This window comes from Onychostruthus taczanowskii, unplaced genomic scaffold, assembly GCF_017590055.1.
Source record: "Onychostruthus taczanowskii isolate IOZ18803 unplaced genomic scaffold, ASM1759005v1 scaffold14, whole genome shotgun sequence".
Lineage (NCBI taxonomy): Eukaryota > Metazoa > Chordata > Aves > Passeriformes > Passeridae > Onychostruthus > Onychostruthus taczanowskii.
This window is the reverse complement of record NW_024498573.1, coordinates 11040107-11058836: the sequence shown is the minus strand read 5'-3', so window position 1 is coordinate 11058836 and position 18730 is coordinate 11040107. Positions and strand designations below refer to the sequence as shown.

General features: G+C 47.2%; 1 protein-coding gene across 3 annotated transcripts in view; it reads left to right on the top strand.

Annotated features, from left to right (window-relative positions):
* SEPTIN8 (septin 8) overlaps window positions 1-16703 on the top strand; it is a 35713-nt gene extending 19010 nt beyond the window's left edge. The window contains exons 5-10 of one of the 3 annotated variants that reach the window (XM_041397771.1): window positions 6838-6999; window positions 8396-8492; window positions 8805-8973; window positions 9224-9356; window positions 10027-10217; window positions 16494-16703. In XM_041397771.1, the coding sequence (XP_041253705.1) occupies window positions 6838-6999; window positions 8396-8492; window positions 8805-8973; window positions 9224-9356; window positions 10027-10217; window positions 16494-16548 (807 nt within the window). In that variant the 3' untranslated portion in view covers window positions 16549-16703. Of the gene's footprint in view, window positions 1-6837; window positions 7000-8395; window positions 8493-8804; window positions 8974-9223; window positions 9357-10026; window positions 10218-10896; window positions 11156-12065; window positions 14896-16493 lie in introns of those variants that run through there. The other 2 variants (XM_041397772.1, XM_041397769.1) reach the window with 2 other exon arrangements.
* The last annotated feature ends 2027 nt before the right edge of the window (window positions 16704-18730 follow it).

Here is an 18730-nt window from a genome sequence, read left to right as displayed (position 1 = left end):
TGCAGCTCTGCTGGGTGTGCAGGTGAGGAAGCCTTCCAGCTTCAGCAGTTAAATTGTGGAGTCCCCTGTGCTGCCCTGAGCTGTCAGCAGGGACAGAGGGGCTGTCCCAAAACTGTACTTGTCCTAAGGTGGTGGTCAGTGCTGAGGAGACAAGGCTGAGAGAAGGCTGTCTGTGTGTGCTGCTGCACAGAGAGTGTGAGCTGTCACTGCTGGCACTGCCAAGTGATCTGGGTAGGAGATCACAGTATCTTCTTAGAGTGTAGATATGGTGAGGAATTCCCAATGTCACAGGAATCCTAACAGTGGGTGATGAGAGGGTCTGCTGGGGTTGTTTCTTTGTGCATAAGCTGTTCTGCCTTAGGGGACAGGGTGTTGCCTAACCAACTGCTTGCTTATGTTTCTGCAGCTGGGAGCAAGTTTCTGACATAGTTTTGGGTGTTCCAGCTGGCTTCCAGGGAGCTGCAGGAGGCTTCAAAGGTCACTAGTGGCAGCAGAATCTTTTCTTTTCTTCTCAATGATTTCCTGTCTTTCAGAGTATTGTTTTAGCAGCAGCGTGGTTCCTTTCAGGTGGCAGGTGCTGTTCAGCCTGCAGAGGGACAGGCATGGCAGTGGGACCCTGCAGGACCTGGGCATCCCCTGCATTACACTGAGGGAGCACTCTCCTCTCTGGCTGTTGTTCACGTGCAGCTCTCTTGGGCTTTCCTGCTGGGTCGAGTTCCCTGTGCAGTCCCTGCTTGCCCTTGCCACCGAGGGCTCATGGCCTGCTTTCCCTTGGCCCCAGTCCAGGGCAGGCACTGGCTTCCTGTTGCAGTGGGCTGTTTGTAGCTTTGGCTGTTACACTGACTTCATCAGGAATCCGAAAACTTTCCCTTAATAAACTTTTGTCTCTTGGTACAGTGCCAGCATTACATATTCCCAGAAATATTTTTGGAGAAAAGCTTTTGCACTATTGCCCTTGATGCTGGTAGTCCCACAAAGCATTTCTCTCCTTTTCTTCTCATTCCTTACTTTTCACATCTCTCTGTAGTTGCCTTTAATGTGGTCCTTTGGTAGTACCAAAATAAATCCTTTGTGCTTGTGCACAGATGAAAACTTTGTGCGCGGACAAACTTTTTATATTTCCAAACTTCCACTTTAATAGCCCTCTCTGGAGTCATTTTACGCCTTTGTTCTCATCTCCCCTCTTGCCACAGCATGAGAACATCCTGGATTTCATGCTGTGGTGGCCTCACACAAGTGGGCACATGGAAATGAATAAGCAAGTGGAGCCCATTGATATTTTCTGGGCATCAGGGATTTATGTTGCATTTCTGGTGTCATCCCAGGACACGGGAGTGCTTCCCAGGCACTCCCTGGGGGTTTGTGCACGGCAGTGCTGTGCCCCTTTCCCACTGCAGCTGCACCATTGGTGCTGGGGGCGGGTGTGTGTCTCCGTCTCTCTGGGTGCCTCCCAGTGAACCCCGGCCAGCCCCGGGTCGGCAAACAGCGGGGGGGCAGCCCCGAAGTGACCGACAGCGGGGGGACACTCTCTGGTGCCCCGAGGGTACTGAGGGCAGCTAGGCTAGTCACCTTTGCAGCAGAAGAGACGCTGGAGACATCGGTGAAGGGTAAAGGCCGACTCTGAACAGGGGGCCAGTCCAAGGTTTATTCGGAGCTCCCCAGAGAGCCCCACACCTCAGGGTGTGCCGTGCTCAGAGTAAGACAAAGGAGTCTCGAGGTTACATTTAAAGGGGGGGAGGAAACCGAGGGTAGATACATTTGCTGACCAATAAAGACCCTCCAGGGATACAGCCTTAGGGGATGGACATTTGGGATAGCGTATAACATCATCCTTGGAGGGCTGACCCCTGGCTTCGGCTAATCACTCGACAGCTTTGACCGAAAGATCTAGATAGAAGGGATGGGATGCTGAGTGACTGACACAGAGCCAGGGCGGGGATTTGGGGGATGATCTCAACACAGGAGAATGGTTACATAGGTAGAGGAAGGGGGTACAAAAACCAACTATTACAAAGTATTACAAGGTATAAAAGCACGCTGCAACAGGTGTGTGCCAGGGTGGATGGGGGGTCAGCAAAGCCCAGGCAGTTCTGCCCTCTCACTGGGAGCTCTGGGTGGTCGCTGGGCAGAGCTGGTGTGCGCTGGCCCCTGTCTGCTGCTGTGTGAGCTCACCTGAGCCTGCCATTCTTGAGAGCTTTGTATGGCCCTTGTTTTACAGCTGAATGGAGCCTGTGGAGATGGCAGGTACATCAGAGGCAATGCTTTGCTCTGTGCTCTGCTGCTCAGCCTCTGGTTTACCAGAGCGCTGGTTTAACTGGTTTAACTGTAGCACCATGGCTCAGTTCCACCTTTGCTTTAGCCCACAAGTGACAGGGTGTGTGGTCCTGGGCAGGCTTTTGACTCTCTGTGACAATTTCAATAACCAGTCTTGCTTTTAGTGTAAAATCTATGAAATCCCTTCTGGGTAAAGCTTTGTAAACAAAATCTTCCATTGTACTGTAAGACAATATCTGTTTGGCTGAGCTCATGGCCAGCTGTTATCTGGGCTATTTGGTTACAGCCAGAGAGCAGAAGCATCTTCAGAAGTGGCTGTAGGTAGATGGAATTTGGCTGCTGGTGGGAAGCACATAGGGCCTGACAGGTGTAGACTTTCCACTGGGTTTAGCCTGGGAAAAGGAGATAAGTCACTGTGCATTTGTATCAGATGAGAAGGTGATTTATTGATTTAAAACCCAGCCCTGTCAGGGGAAATGGTGGTGCAGTGTGTGCAGCCATAAGGTCCTGGAGCTCACTGCTTGTCCTGGATGGTTTTCAGTCACCATGTGCTGCTTGAGCTGTGCCCTCCGAGAGATGACACATCCTGGGCAGGTGGGGATGCTTCAGGCAGCCTGTGCCTCAGCTCCTTGGCTTCCAAAGTAGATTTTGCCTGTTGGCTTCACTGCAGCTTGCATTCAGGAACAGTTTGGAGACGGAGAAAAATTCAGCTGTGTTTCACAGGGCAGAAGTGCCTACAGTCTTATTGCATCAGCAGCATTATTTTCTGCCAAATGGCAAGTTCTTGTAAGTTTTATTTTTGGAGATGAGAAGCAACTCTGGTCAGAAAGACTTGAGAAGGAGGTGCATTTTTGTCTGTGTGCATGGGAGCTCCTTGTCCTGCCTGAAGCACAGACTTGCTCTGGTCATAATTCCAGCTCCAGCAAAGCCCTCCAGCACATGGACTGACAGGCAAGGGCATTCTGCACCCCTGTCACATTCAGTGGGGTCACATGCCAGTAGTCAGCTGCATTATTTTAATACTAGATATTTAAATAGAGAGTATTGCTCTTCCAACACTGATGAATGTTGCTCTAGGATTTTGCCTTCAACACAAGACCAACATTATTTGTGCAAAAAGAGTGGACAGAGAACCCTCATGTAGTTCTGGCATTCCTTCCTTTTATTTGAGTTTTAAAACCTGCTCAGCAGAAGAGGTGGCTTTTCTTCTTTAGTTAGATTAGTATCAGTTTGTCACTAATCTCTGTGCCACAGGCTTGGCCTTGGCATGGAGGTGGGTGTGTGGAGGGTCAGACAAGCACTTCAGTAGCATCTCATGGCTCGTTGCTCTCTTCTTTCCAAACTGTTCCGTCCCTTCTCTGTGTTGTGAAGGAGTGAACCCATTCTAGACTTAGGACACACTCAGATGCCATCTCCATGCCTCCCCAGTGTTGATGTGGCTGTTGATTATTGGAAACACAACTTGTAAAACCCCTTTGTGTTGTGAACTCCGTGTCAGCAGGCGTTCACTGAGTTGCCTTTTCAAAATACAAAAAATCTGGTTGAGGGCACTCCAGCCAGCCTGGGTTTGTGATTTGAGTGGTGGAGAGACCGCAGTGGTGAGCACAGAGCAGAGCCTGTCTCCTCTGCTGCTGGAAAGCTGCTCCAGGCTCTGCACCCGGCGTTGCTGCAAGCAGGGCTGAACTGAGTCCCTTGGAAAACGAAGGGGAAGTTGCTTGGGCTGACTGAAAAGGGATGTGAGCCCTGAGCTGACTCTTTTTCTGTGGGAGATGGTGAATCCAAGCCTCCTCAGGTCTTAGCAGGTCAGGGAGATACCCAGCTGTGGCCATGGCCCTTTTCCCTTTGCAGTGAGGACGTGGACCTGCTGAGCAGTGGAGTGAGCAGCTCTTTCTGTGGGGGGCTGTGGGCTTTGGTAAGAGTCCAGGTCAGTGCTGAGAAAAAGAGGAATTTATTCTCTCAGATGCATTTGCAATGAGTAAATTTAGACTATTTTCATTCAGAGTAAGTAAATGCTTTTGTGTTTAGTGAGTGCTAAACCACTAAACAGAGACAGGGAGGGGGAGTGATGGTGTGGGGAGAGCCCAAGAAGTGTGGAAAAAACACTGACCTACAAAGAACTTGTGCTGGGAAAGCAAGGCCATTTATTTTAATAGGTACCCACTGGAGAGCAACTGGTTGCTGTGAATTTCAGTTCTGTAGGACAAAAAAATGTTGGCTGTGGGGAAGTGTTAGATGGCAAATCAGACTTTCCCCTTATTTGCCTAAATTCTCATGTTTCACTGCTGTGAATTTGGCTGCTGTTCAGACAGATGAGTGCTGCTGTTTGTTTAAGCAGTGGTTTCAGTATCACATGTGGCTTTTCTGGGCACAGCAGCGTTATCTAGCACAGGTTCCTGTGATAGATCCAGCCTCACTGTTGCTCTCTTAAGCATGAGGCCATAATGAGCCCCATCACTCCTGATGGATGTGGGATGTGGCCCTTGTTTATTTTTGATCTTGTGGGTGCTGGGCACAGGGAGACCTTCCCACTGTGCAGCTGGTGGGCGAGGTGGATGAAGTTGTGTGGGGAATAGTGACTGCTGGCTGATGTGAAACCAAAGCTGAGCAAGAGCAGCATGAAAATTAATATATCTGCTGTATGGCACCCTGCCCCTGTCTCCATATAATCCACGAGGCACAGCCAGGTTGTCATCCTCACCAAGAGGCTCATGGAGTCCTTGGGGAGGGTCATCAGCAGCTGTCTGAGCATCTGAGGAGTCCCTGCTCTTTCCACTTGAGCATGGGAAGGCCTCACAGCAGCTCAGTGTGCGTTTCACCCTTGTGCTGCTCTTGTAAAACATCCTGTCAGCACAGGCAGCGTGGATGGGTGACAGCTGGGATGTGACAGCTCCACGGTGTCTGCCTCCCTCCTGGTGTGCAACAAAACACAGGGAGAGAGGGCTTTGATTTGCTCCTCGTGTGCTTCCTGCAGGTGTGGTGTTGATGTGTTTGCAGGTTTTAGGATGAGGGAAGAGATGAATTTGGCTCTATATTTCTTAGAAGGTTGATTTATTATATTATGATATTATATTATATTTTAAATGGTTATATTAAAGCTATACTAAACTATAGAGAGAAAAGAATACATTAGAAGGTTAGGAAAGGAATGAATAATAAAAACTCGTGACAGACTAGAGTCCTGACACAGCTGGACTGGGATTGGTCTTTAAGTAAAAACAATTCACATGGAACTAATCAAAGATGTGCTTATCATATTCCAAAACAGCAAATAATTATTGTTTACATTTATTTTCTAAAGCTTCTCAGCTTCTCAAGAGAAAAATCTTAACAGAGGGATTTTTCATAAAAATTTCATAATAACAGTGTGTGGTTTATCTAAGTCTTGTACCAAGTGAGTCCTGGAGAACTCTTCCCTCTAGTGTTCAGCTGAGCTGGGCTGCAGCTCCTGTGAGAGCAGAGCTCCACGGTGATTTTGGGAGATGTTGATCTTGTGGGTGCTGGGCACAGGGAGACCTCCCCACTGTGCAGCTGGTGGGCGAGGTGGATGAAGTTGTGTGGGGAATAGTGACTGCTGGCTGATGTGAAACCAAAGCTGAGCAAGAGCAGCATGAAAATTAATATATCTGCTGTATGGCACCCTGCCCCTGTCTCCATATAATCCACGAGGCACAGCCAGGTTGTCATCCTCACCAAGAGGCTCATGGAGTCCTTGGGGAGGGTCATCAGCAGCTGTCTGAGCATCTGAGGAGTCCCTGCTCTTTCCACTTGAGCATGGGAAGGCCTCACAGCAGCTCAGTGTGCGTTTCACCCTTGTGCTGCTCTTGTAAAACATCCTGTCAGCACAGGCAGCGTGGATGGGTGACAGCTGGGATGTGACAGCTCCACGGTGTCTGCCTCCCTCCTGGTGTGCAACAAAACACAGGGAGAGAGGGCTTTGATTTGCTCCTCGTGTGCTTCCTGCAGGTGTGGTGTTGATGTGTTTGCAGGTTTTAGGATGAGGGAAGAGATGAATTTGACTCTATATTTCTTAGAAGGTTGATTTACTATATTATGATATTATATTATATTTTAAATGGTTATATTAAAGCTATACTAAACTATAGAGAGAAAAGAATACATTAGAAGGTTAGGAAAGGAATGAATAATAAAAACTCGTGACAGACTAGAGTCCTGACACAGCTGGACTGGGATTGGTCTTTAAGTAAAAACAATTCACATGGAACTAATCAAAGATGTGCTTATCATATTCCAAAACAGCAAATAATTATTGTTTACATTTATTTTCTAAAGCTTCTCAGCTTCTCAAGAGAAAAATCTTAACAGAGGGATTTTTCATAAAAATTTCATAATAACAGTGTGTGGTTTATCTAAGTCTTGTACCAAGTGAGTCCTGGAGAACTCTTCCCTCTAGTGTTCAGCTGAGCTGGGCTGCAGCTCCTGTGAGAGCAGAGCTCCACGGTGATTTTGGGAGATGTAAAACAGCCAGTGGGGCAGGATCTGGGTCACCCAACACAGCTGCTCACCTGCGGGGTGTGTGTCCTTCCTTGCTCCCCTGTGCTGCAGGTGAACATCATCCCCATCATTGCCAAAGCAGACACCATCTCCAAGAGCGAGCTGCACAAGTTCAAGATCAAGATCATGAGCGAGCTGGTCAGCAATGGGGTGCAGATCTACCAGTTCCCCACGGACGACGAGGCAGTGGCTGAGATCAACTCTGTGATGAATGTGGGTAACGCTGCACTCCCCTCCCTGCAAAAGCTGTGACCAATTACATTGCTGCACAAAAACACATCTGAAGGGCAAGTTTAATTGGGAATGTCCAGACACTGAATCTTTTGGAAAGCTGGGCTGTGGGTCTCACAGATGCCAAAGGGTGTTGCATACAGAATTAATTAAAATGTGGCTCGTGTTTAATCTGGGGGCTCTCTGGAGAAATTTGGCTCTAGATTTTATTTTATTGAATTTTTGAAAAATACTTTCTCAAAATGAATTCTGTCTGTTCTTAGGCTACTTTGTGTTTGAGGAAGAAGGAACTTTGAATAAAATGTGACAGTTAAGATTTACATTAGTCTTGTGACTTAAGGAGGCTGACCAGAGAAAACCCAATTTAAAGTAAAGAGGAAAAATCTTTAATCTCTATTTTGTCTTTTTTGAAATTCAGAGATCAAATTCAGACCTGACTGAAGCACATGCAAAAACACTTTTAAGCTTCTTGTCTCCCAAATCAGAGTGCAGCTATGGCAGTAGAAAGAACTGAAATGTTTCCATATTCATTTTGTAAATAAAAAGTAGCTTTTTCATCAAAATGACTGTTTTCCTGCATAGCTGTTTCTGATTAAATGCTTGGTCTTTTCTTTCACTCTTCCCCCTGCCATTTTTTTTTTTAAAAAAACCAATCACCAGTTGGTTTCTGGGTGGACTAGATACATGTTTTCACTCTAATACTTCTTTTTTGCTGAAATCATTAAAACCTTGGAGGATTCACTCTTAAATAATTGCAAGCTGTGTGTATTGGGGAGAAAAACAGGAGTCATCCTTGTTTGGCTTTTTTTTTTCCCCTTCCTTCTTCCAATGAAAATATATTTGACCACTTCCCTGTGAGTTCCACGCTTCTGGATCCATTTCTTTTTAAACGTGAAGGATTTTGTCAGCCTCACCCTGCTGAAGCGCCCAGTCCCGAGGAGGGTGTCCTGCTTCCTGCCTGTGCCTGCTGCCTTGCAGGCTGGGCGAGCAGTGGGGACAGGCTGTGTCCTGCACGTGTCCCTTGCAGTGCCCACAGGCTCACTGCTGTGCCAAGGCTGTCAGCAGGGCAGGGAGTGCCCATCCTGGGTGTACAGCCTGGCAGAGGGATGAGTGGAGCACTAATGACCATGCTGTTCCTGCAGTATTCCCCAGCTGGTGCAGCCCAGCCTTGCTGGCAAGCTCTGCTGTGGCCTGGCACCACTGTCTGTAGTAAAATCCCAGTTTGTAGCAGAGATTGCTGCGAGTGTCGGAAATTGGTAGGTTCAAAGAAGGGACTCAGGGAAGCAGCTGCTGTGCCTGGCTGAGGGGGAGCTGAGGGTCAGGCTGATCCCTGGGGGTTGCCCCATGCACTGAGTCCCTGCCCTTGGCTGTGTTTCAGGCTCATCTGCCCTTCGCTGTGGTCGGCAGCACGGAGGAGGTGAAGGTTGGGAACAAGCTGGTGCGAGCTCGGCAGTACCCCTGGGGAGTGGTGCAAGGTGAGGGGCCCCAGGCCACCCCAGACCCTCCCAGCTCTGCCCTCCAGCAGCACCTCTGCATGAAGGTGCCCTGTGACAAGCAGTGCAGGCGTGTCCCCTGCAGCCTTGGTGGGTTGGCTAGCCTTTCCTTTGAATTGCCATTCCTGCAGCAGGTAGGAGGGTCAGCAGGAATCCCTGCATCCAGGGGCTTGTGTTGTGCCCTGAGCAGGACAGCAGCTCCTCAGGATGGGAGTATCTGGAGCCAGTCACGCGTGCCCTTGTGTTCCCCCACCACACCTGCAGTTTGCTGACTTGTCCCTTCCCTTCTGTCAGTGGAGAACGAGAGTCACTGTGACTTCGTGAAGCTGCGGGAAATGCTGATCCGGGTGAACATGGAGGATCTGCGGGAGCAGACCCACACCCGCCACTACGAGCTCTACCGGCGCTGCAAGCTGGAGGAGATGGGTTTCAAGGACACAGATCCAGACAACCAGCCCTTCAGGTGAGTGGCCTTCACATCTAGCATCAGTTTAGAGTGAGACTTTGGTACTGACAGCCCCCAAAAATGGGAGGTTTGTAGGTAAATCTACAGTGCCAGGCTGGAAAATGCCAGCGCCGGGTTTGAGCTTTGCAGCTGATTTGGATGTTCCCTTCCCTGCCTGTTTTTCCAACAGCACAGACAGGCATGCATTTCCCCATCACTAACTCGTCAGTATCCAGAGAGTCTGCATTTCATTTGCTTTCTTCCTCAGCCTCCAAGAAACATACGAGACCAAAAGGAAAGAGTTCTTGGGTGAGCTCCAGAGGAAAGAGGAAGAAATGAGACAAATGTTTGTTAACAAAGTCAAGGAGACAGAGGCAGAGCTGAAGGAGAAGGAGAGAGAGGTGGGTGTGCCAAAAATTTGCAAGGAACCCATACTGCAGCCAGCAGGGAATCTGGGTCTGGGCAATGCATGAATCCTGGAAAGCACATCCCAGCAAGCCTCACCAGCCAAAGCACAAACACATCACTGCTTTAGGTGCCTCAGAAACTAGTCTTCCCTGTGCTGTGCCACGTGGAAATACAGCTGCTGCCTGGGGAGTGAAAGCCAGTGGCAGGAAGTTTAGGTGAGCATCCCTGGCACAGAGATTTCCCTCTTGTGGCTCCCTGAACAGCAGAGAAAAGGGGGCAGCTGGGCAGGGGTCCCCAGTCAAAGTGATTCTGGTGGAGATCCCAGTGGGAGTCCTCAGGAAGCAGCTGTGACTGGGGAGGAATTAAATGGGCCATCCTCAGAACTAGTGGAGAGCAAAAGATCCTGCAATGTCCCCAGCCCCTGTGCAGAGCCAAAATCCCCTGTGCTCATCTCCAGGGTTCATGCTGCCTCTGGTTTGCTGTGTGGTGTCAGGCAGAGCTGAATTTATTGTGTCTTCCCTGCTTTTGGTGGCACTGGGTGCTGTGTTCTGCCAAGTCCCTGTGGTGGGGATTTGAGTGGGAGGTGTGACAGGGCTCCTGGGGCAGGGTTAGTGCAGCCAAAACAAGCTGAATGCCGTGCTCAGAGGGTCTGTCTCCTGCCAGCTGCATGAGAAGTTTGAGCACTTAAAAAGGATACACCAGGAAGAGAAAAGGAAGGTGGAGGAGAAGAGGAAGGAGCTGGAGGACGAGATGAACGCCTTCAACAGGCGGAAAGTGGCAGTGGAAACCTTGCAGTCCCAATCCTTGCAGGCTACCTCACAGCAGCCGCTGAAGAAGGACAAAGACAAGAAAAAGTAAGTGTCTGAACTGGAGTCTTCCTCCTCTGCCACTGGAAAGCTGGGGGTCTGCTCAGATGCTTTAATGTTTGGTCAGTTGTTTAAACATCATACAGAGAAAAGCGGATTTTGGGATCCTAACTCGCATCCTTCTGATTCTTTGCTGAAAGCAGAGGAGAGATGAGCCCCTCCTGCGCCCAAGCACTGCCCAGAGAAGCCTGGGCAGCTGCAGGTGGGAGGGATTTGCAATTTGGGGCCATTCTCTAACGAGTTACGGTGCCATGGGGTTCACTCTTTCCTCTGTGGCAGCCAGCTCAGGTTGTGAAATGGGGCTGCAAGGCACAGTTCTGATTACAAGAAATTCTTTTCCCCTAAAGGCAGAGTTCTTATCTTAGCTTGCTTCGCATTAATTGACATTGCTGAAGCCAGCAGGAACAGGGGTATGTAAATATTGGTGTTCCAGCCACCTGATTGTGTAGTGATAGACCAGGAATGGGACAAACAGGTTTAAAAAGAAAAGGTGTTGTGGGGGTTATCCTGCTTCCAATTCAAGCCAGTCTCTAAGGGACACTGGCTAGGGAGCAAAATACGGAGCACTGTCACGCAAACAGGTAATTCTGCTATTGCAGCATTTTTTTTGTTATTTCCCCTTGCATGAAGGAGCTCAGGACTCAGAATTGCATTCTGTCAAACACAGAGCAGGCTGGTGGCGAGGCTTTCTGAGCCTCTTAATGATGGCAAGAAAAAAAAGACCGTGAAGAGTAGCAGTACCCAAGTTGTGCCTGACAGCACAGCATTCAGCTTCGCACTGCTGATGAGATCTTGTGGTCTGTCATTCCCCTGCTGTGAGCTGCAGCACCAGAGGAGCTCATTCTGTGTACTGACATCCTCGCAATTTGTTTCTTCCTGTGGAAGATAACGGGGTAGATTACTGGAGTGTTTCGCTGGAATGTAAATGTGCTGCTGCTAAAACCGAAGCCTCTCTTCTGCTGACGTGCTCTGGGCGTGGCCCACCTCACACACAGTGTAGAGGGTTTGTAAATTCTTTGCTGAAAATAGGGTTTGATTTGAATTAGGAGCTGAATCCTGGGGCTTTCTTGGACCTAGGACTGCTTTGGGGAAGGTGATCACAGTGGTAACTGGTGCAAGTGATGCCAGCAGCAGGCAAGGAGTGTGAGCATGGGCCAAGAAATGCTGCAGCTTCCCCTCTCTCCTTCTGGCTGCAACAGAAGAGGTTTTCCTGCACTTTGCTGGGTTTAGCCCAGCTCCAGCTGTGAGTCTGGATCATTCCTCTTCAGGGTACAAGAGAAACGAGCCGTGCTCAGGAGCAGGGCTGGGAGGCAGCTCGGTGGCGTGCAGAGATCCGAGGGCACCCACAGCCTGGGCTCTGCACACTGGGGGACCCTCGTGGTGCTGGGGCAGGGGGCTCCAGCTCTGGAGCACAGCTAGAGGAGGTGCACCAGCACCAGGATGGTTTTGGATTGGGGTACTTTTTGGGTTTTTTTTTTCTTTTCAAACTTGTGAGATAGCTCAAAAATACGGGGTTTTGGGATTTCTGCTCAAGTGGAATATTTAGGAGAGCTACTTGAACTCTTTATTATCACTATGTCCTGGTTCAAGGCAGCGTTCTTGGTAGCTTTAATAAGTAAAAAATTGTGATGGAAAAATTGCAGAAGTTGGGAGAGAGAGAAGAGTGTTTGTGGTGCTGAGCAGGTTGTGCCAGGCTGCTCTCACCTGAAGCCTTCAGCTGCCCCAGCAGTGTTTGTCCTCCTCCTCCTTTTTTTGTTTTAACATACTTCACTGCACTTCGCTTTTGTTTGATTTCATAACTTTAATTCATGCTTTTTTATGTTTTGTTTCTTTCAGTTAATCACACACAGACTTTCAGGCCAAGAGTGGACTTGGTGCTTTCATGTGTTAAGTTGCTTGAGTTTCCCACCCTGAGTGACCCTTCTCATAACATTGTGTGAGTGGACCAAAGTGACAGAAAATGAGCATCTCCGGTGGTTGCAGTGTCCCGACCTGCTGTTTTCTTTTCAGAATTATCAGGAGGTTTGCAGGAAGTAACCTTACATGTACATTTTGTTAAACAAAGCCAACTAATCCCTCAAGTAAGATGTTTTGTTCTAAACCCAGTGATTGAGCAGCCGTGTATGAAGTGACCTGACTGAACTCGTCTTACCACCAGCTAAATAATTGCTTTCTGCTATTTTTTTTTAATTGGCCAAGGTAACTGCTGGAGGCTCATTGACCTCCCCTGTACATGCACAGTGAGAGGAGTGGTCTGAAGAATGCTAAAATGTTTGTTTTTCTAACAAAATTCTCAAATAGTTTTTAGAATGGGTGGAAAAACACAACATTTAGGCTTTCTGCAGGAATCTTAGTCAGAGGAACCCTCATTCCAGTAATTCTGCATTAATTCCTGAATTACTCTAAACACTATCTACATCATTTATAATTTTATATATATATATATATATATATAAGGAGAGAGAGAGTGGTTAATAAAATTAATGGGACAATGTTTTGAATTTTCTTTACTGCTAAAGTAGAACATTTATAGAGAGGTTTTTCGTAAGAGTCTGTTGTACAAAGTGGAACTACAGGATTTGTGTAACATTTCAGTTGTCACTTACCAGTGTATTTACTGTTGTGGAAACTATTTAAGCCAACATCCTTATTTTTACTTTTTAACCTTAAACCTAATATGTGCCTAATAAGGAGAATCCCCTGCTCTTGAGCTGTGCACTGTATTTATGCTGACAGGCTCTGTCCCTCTTAGAAGGTGCTTCTTTTGACAACTCCTCATGCCTAGAAATCACAGCCTGGTTTTCCTGGGCAGCTGAGCTTAGAGGAATAATTGGAATCAATATTAATTTTTTCCACTCAAACCATTTTGTGAATAGGCAGGGCAATAACTGAACAGAGAGTTACTAGCTGTGTTGTCATGGAAAAATAGTTGGACCCAATTCCATCCATCCATCTATCCATCCATCCATCCATCCATCCATCAGATCCTAGGCTAGATGAAAGGAAATATATTAACCCTCACATAGTGTCTTCAGAGTTTATAAAAACACTGGCTGGCTAAGTGTTAGTTGTGAGTGTGTGTGTTTTTATTTAGTTATTAATGTTACAGGATTTTTCTGATATGTTTTTTGTTAAAGACTTGTTTTTAAGCTGTCAGCAAATTCCTGATGTGCCGTGCAGAAGGAGAGGCAGGGCCTGGGTGTGAGCTGTCACAGGGCAGCATTTTGCTGGATTCTGAGGTTCTTTAATTGTCATATTCCACTAAAGCAGCTTTTTAGTTTCCTTTCTAAATACATGCTCAGGTATTAAACTATTTTCCAATGGACATTGGCCTTTTCTGTGGATATACTGACAGTGCTGCTTCATGCTTGTAGAAGAACCTCACAAAGATCTCACTGGTACCTTTTAGAGCAGGATTTTGTTGAAAGAATAAAAATTCTGCACTTGTTGGGAGTCTGCTGAAAGCTGGACATTTAATTTTTAAGGCTGTGCCTCCAGGTTAGATGTATTTTAAAGAGTAACTATCAAATGTTAGGAGGGCTAGTGTGGTTTTCTCAAACACGTTCAAGGAACCCAACCTTCTGTTATATGCAAGAAAATTCCACCTCACCTCTGACTACAGACCAATCACGTAGCAGATTATTTCTTATTGATCTTTTGCTAATGGGAGAAACTGTGGTTTGGCACTAATTGCCTGAGCAGGCCATGCTCTTTGGCTCATTGTTTTGCTTCCCAAGGCCAGTGTTGGGATGAAGCAGTGACTGGTGGTACTGGGGTGCACCCAGCTGCCTCGCCCGTGTTCCCAACAGCAGTTCTCTCCTGATCTCATGCTGCAGCCAGCAACATCTATGCAAACAATTTCTCTCTACCCTGGCTCGTCAGAGATTAATTATTTTTTCCTAGAATAACAGGTAGTTTAAAAATATTATTATAACAAATAGTAAAAATCTTCAAATCCCTGGGCATTGTGGAGAAATTTACAGCATTTTCTGAAGAAGACATTCAGAATGTATGTAACAATATTTTCATCATGATGATTATTATATTACTTTGACTTTGTCACAGACATCCTTTGTCCTTGCAGTTGCTTGTTCAACATCATAATCTCCCCAAGTGGACTCAGTCATATTTTTTTTTCCCAAGTACTTGTTTTTTCTTTTGGCTGAGACAAGATTTAAGTATTGTGGTAGGGTAGTTCTGTGTCTTGTTTTTATTTAACAAACTACAAATACATTGTGATGCTGATCTCACCCAGTCAGAAGACTTAAAATCTTGTAGGCTAGAAAAAGTGGAAGAAATACCCTTCAGAAATGATTGAAACCATCCAGTTACACGTCTTTCAGCTGTTTTATATATTTATCTGTAAAAGATTGGTATTAATGGGAAAAACTATCCATTTTTTTATCACTTAAACGTTTACCATCCTGTATGTTGTCTGCTTTCTAAATTAAACTGTGTTTTGTGGGTCTCTGGGGGTCATGCCTGGCTGAGGTGGCTGCCCCAGGGGTGTGGAGGGGGTGTTTGGAGCCCTCTGGGACCTGCTGCATCCCTTTGCTTTGTCATTCCCAGCGTGTTGGGGTTCATGATTTGTTTTGGTTTTTTTCTTTCTTTTCTTTCCACTCACTTTGTACTTTTTTTCTTTTATTAAATCTCACATGTATTTTGAGTTTTTGTGGTGTCGTTTATTTAGTGGTGTATTTTCTGTGCAATCTAGTTATTTTCTGTATTATCTGTCACAACAATAGTGTGTTATGATTGCAAGCTTACCACTCATAGGCTGTCTTATGACTATTTGGGCCATTCAAGAATATAATTAGCTAATTAATTAACAACTAGGTAATTATAGAGTATGCAGAAATGTACTTTCTATGTAATCTGGGGAGAAATTCTTAGGTATTAATCCAAAAGCTATCAGTGTTTGGGCAGAAGGAGCTTTGAGGCTTGTTGGTACATCTCCTTTGTGAGATCTGGTGAGTGAGCAGGGGATGTACCAGCAGCTTTGCTGATTTCATGGTGCCCAAAGAGGTGATTTCAAGGTAGGGTGAAAGTGGAGCAGAGGTGGAGAGGTTTCCTGGTGGTGCATGCAAAGCTGTGTTCCTTGTCTGGATTGTCTGGAGAAGGACATCATACACTTAGGTCAAACTAAAGCACAGCTTTAGTTTGGTGCTGTGCTGTCAGAGAGCTGCTGAAGCTTTACCCAAGGGTTTGTTCTCAGGTCTGTTCTGGGCCATTGCTGCGTACCAAGTTCTGTTCACTCAGCTTTGGGTCCTTCTGGGGTTTCTTTGGAATTGGACTGAGATCAGTGCTGCACTTCAGACACTGCCAGTGTGGAGTTTGGCTGATGCACAGTGTTTGCTGCAGCAGTGCTTCTGGTGGGAGGTTTTTCTGCAGCCCCAGCTTGAAGAATAAAACCAGGCTGGTGATCCTGGCTGCCTCTCCAAGGTTTTTAGGAATATGCAGCTGGAATGTTTTTAGGCAAAAGCTTTAGTGGGGAATTACCAAGTGGTTTGTATGAAATGTTTACATCCTTTTCCATGCCAATACATTTTAAAGCCAAATCTGGGAGACCAGAGAGCAGCATGTGCATTCAGAGTTCAGGGAAGTGAAGGTGTGGAGCAGCAGGTGCTTCTAAAGGTGGGCCACCTGGTGACTCGGATGATGTGCATGGACAAGTGTCTTTCCAGAGGAGCAGTGTTAAGAGCTTCATTAATACTTGTGCAGAGCTCCTAGAGATGCTCTGAGGAGGAGGAGAAATGCATGGTTTGTTAGAGAAGCAGTGAGGTAGGTGCTGCCCGTGCTTCACAGTTCCCGAGCCCAGGCCTGGTGACCAAGGCCCTGGGACATGACATGATGGCACTTTCCTTCAGGAGACAGCCCCACAAACCCAGCCTTGTCCTCAGCTGTTCCCTCTGGAGAACTCTGCAGCTGTGAGGGGTGGAGTGGGGCGAGGACCCTGCAAAGCCACTGCTCTGTCTGTGTGGGCTGGTTGGCTGCTCTTGCAGATCTCCATCACCTGGGATTTCTCATGTTCCATCAGCAGTCGTTTCTCATGTTCCATCAGCAGTCTTTTCATTAAAATTTTAAACCAATCCTTTGATTACCAGTTCCAAACAAGATGTTGGCGGCTGTGAGAGCTTCTCCGAGTTGCAATGGGTTAAACTCAAATGTCTGTACAATAGATTCGTGCTTTGACCTTTCATGTTGTCTTTACTTAATGTAAATAACTGAAACTTAAACACTGATTCTCTTTTGTTCTTTCTATAGCTTCTTTAGTCTTCCCAGTGCGTACTCCATAACAACAGGAAGATATGTTAATTAGAAGATTTATTAAGGCAAAAACATCTCATGCAGAAGAAATTAATTGGTGCTTACACCTTTAAGCTTGCAATGTATTGCACAGAAGAGAATATGTAGCAAGGACTAAAATTCACCGTGTCCTTTGATGGGGAAAAGTTTGCTTAATCAGGTTTCTTGGTAAAGTTGAAATCCGAGATACTTGCCAAAAGGTAAACTGCTAATTCACGCTGCTGCACAGCTGGCACTAAATCCAGAATGCTTATTTTGGGGCTCTTAGCTCAGGGGGGTTAACACTGACTGACTCCAGAGAGGTGAGGGACAAAGCTGGGGTAGTGTGAGGAGCTTTCAGCTTTGCTGCTCGAGCTGCTGCTGTAACAGGGTCCTGCAGGTCCTCTCCTCAGTCTGGTTTTGGGGTGTAACTGGGGAACCTGATCTCCCTAACCTGACACCCCTAATCTTTCAGCTGGATTCTGACCTTTCATAAACAATAACTCTTCTGTGCAGCTTGCTTCTGTGTACTTACAGGTTTTATAACCAAAATGCTCCAACCATCATCTCTAGTTTTCTGAGGGCTGCACATGGTGCCTCACACTGTAACCCCTTCCCCAGTGCTCCCTGCCCACCTCCCATGTGCTGCTTTGGGGCCAGGTAACCCTGCCTGGCCAGTCTGGGCTCGCTCGTCCTGCTGGGATGTGATGGGTGAGAAGGGAACCATGTTAAAGCACAACTAAATGTTATTTATTAATGGAGGAGAAATGGTTTAAAGCTGGAGACTCAGTGTTCCTGGTGTAAGTTCTGTGTTTGTAACAGACTGACTTCCCCTTACACAAACAGTTTTCTTAAAAAAAAGGAAAGGGGAAAAACAAAGAGTGATGTCTGTGCCCCAGTAACTTCACACAGGAACAGGGAGAGGCCCCAGTTTATCTTTGTTTTAAACAACCTTGTAAATGAATCTCAGGAATGACCTGTACCAAAGCTGGGTTTAATAAAAACAAAACTGACTTGTTTAACAAACATCTGTTAAAACCATGGTTTGTACACCAGGTATAACCAGGATGATGTCCTCTGCCCCTCTATGATCCCAGTTTCCCCTCATTAACCCCTTTGCCCTCTGATTAAAGTGTGATGTCCCTTGTGCACTCCTGTGTCTTGGCGGCTGCTGTCCCCAGTCTCCCTCCCTTTTTCCCGATTGCTGCTTTCCCCACTGCCCCGAGGCTGGGAGGGTAGGAGTGGCCAAAAGCCAGTCTGTGGCAGGGGGTTTGAAAACGTCTCACCCTGTGTCCCTGCCTCATGCTGGTGTGACCACAGTGGGACAAAGGCTGCGAAGGGGGAGTGTGGTGTATGTGACAGGAGCCCTCCGAGGCTCCCAGGGAGGACACAGTGTCTCTGTAGCCCCCGAGACAGAGAGGCTGGTGTGGAGGTACTGAGTGCCTGTCCCTAGGGTGTGTGACAAGAGACAGTCTCTAAACCCTCTGGATGCCCTTAGCCTGAGCCAGAACTGGGAAACAGATTGCAGCTGTAACAGGTATGTGGCCTGAAAAGGACTAAACTGGTCATGTGGAGAAGCTGTGGACACTGCTGCCACTGCAGGCATTAGGGGTGAAACCCCACAACAAACATGTTCACCCCATGTTCTTCACCCCTGCCTGTCCCTGCTGCCACAGAGGCAGGGATGAGGCAGGGATGAGGCTCCACTTGTGCAGGGGAAGGGGGACCTGGTGGGGAGCACCAGGGTCTGACTCAGCTGTGGCTTGGGGGCCATGCGTTCGGAGCTGGGAGTCTGCTTAGGAGGGCTCTGTCTGTCCTCACGTCTGTGCTGCCCTGCACGGAATGTGGGGAAGCTGAAGCTGTGTGTGACCATCGGGCTGAGCTATGGTACAGCCTTTGCTGCTGCTTTGAGGACTGTTTTAAACTTGTGTTGTCTTTTGAGGCAGCCACTCTAATTCCTTTGGCAAAGCTTTCATCCTGCTTGGAGCTTTTGTCAAGTTAGATTCCCAGCAGGATAGGTGAATTGGGAATAGAAGCTTTTTGTTCTTTTCCCAAATTGCTCAGATTTGATTAAGTTCTGTTTGTCATGACCATAGTTCGGTCACCAGGGGGATTCCAGTTGCACATCTTGCTGAGGAGGAATGGGAGGGGGCTCTGAGAACTGCCAGAGGTTAATGCATCTCTCCATCTCAGTGCACTTTTCTGCTTTGCTAAAG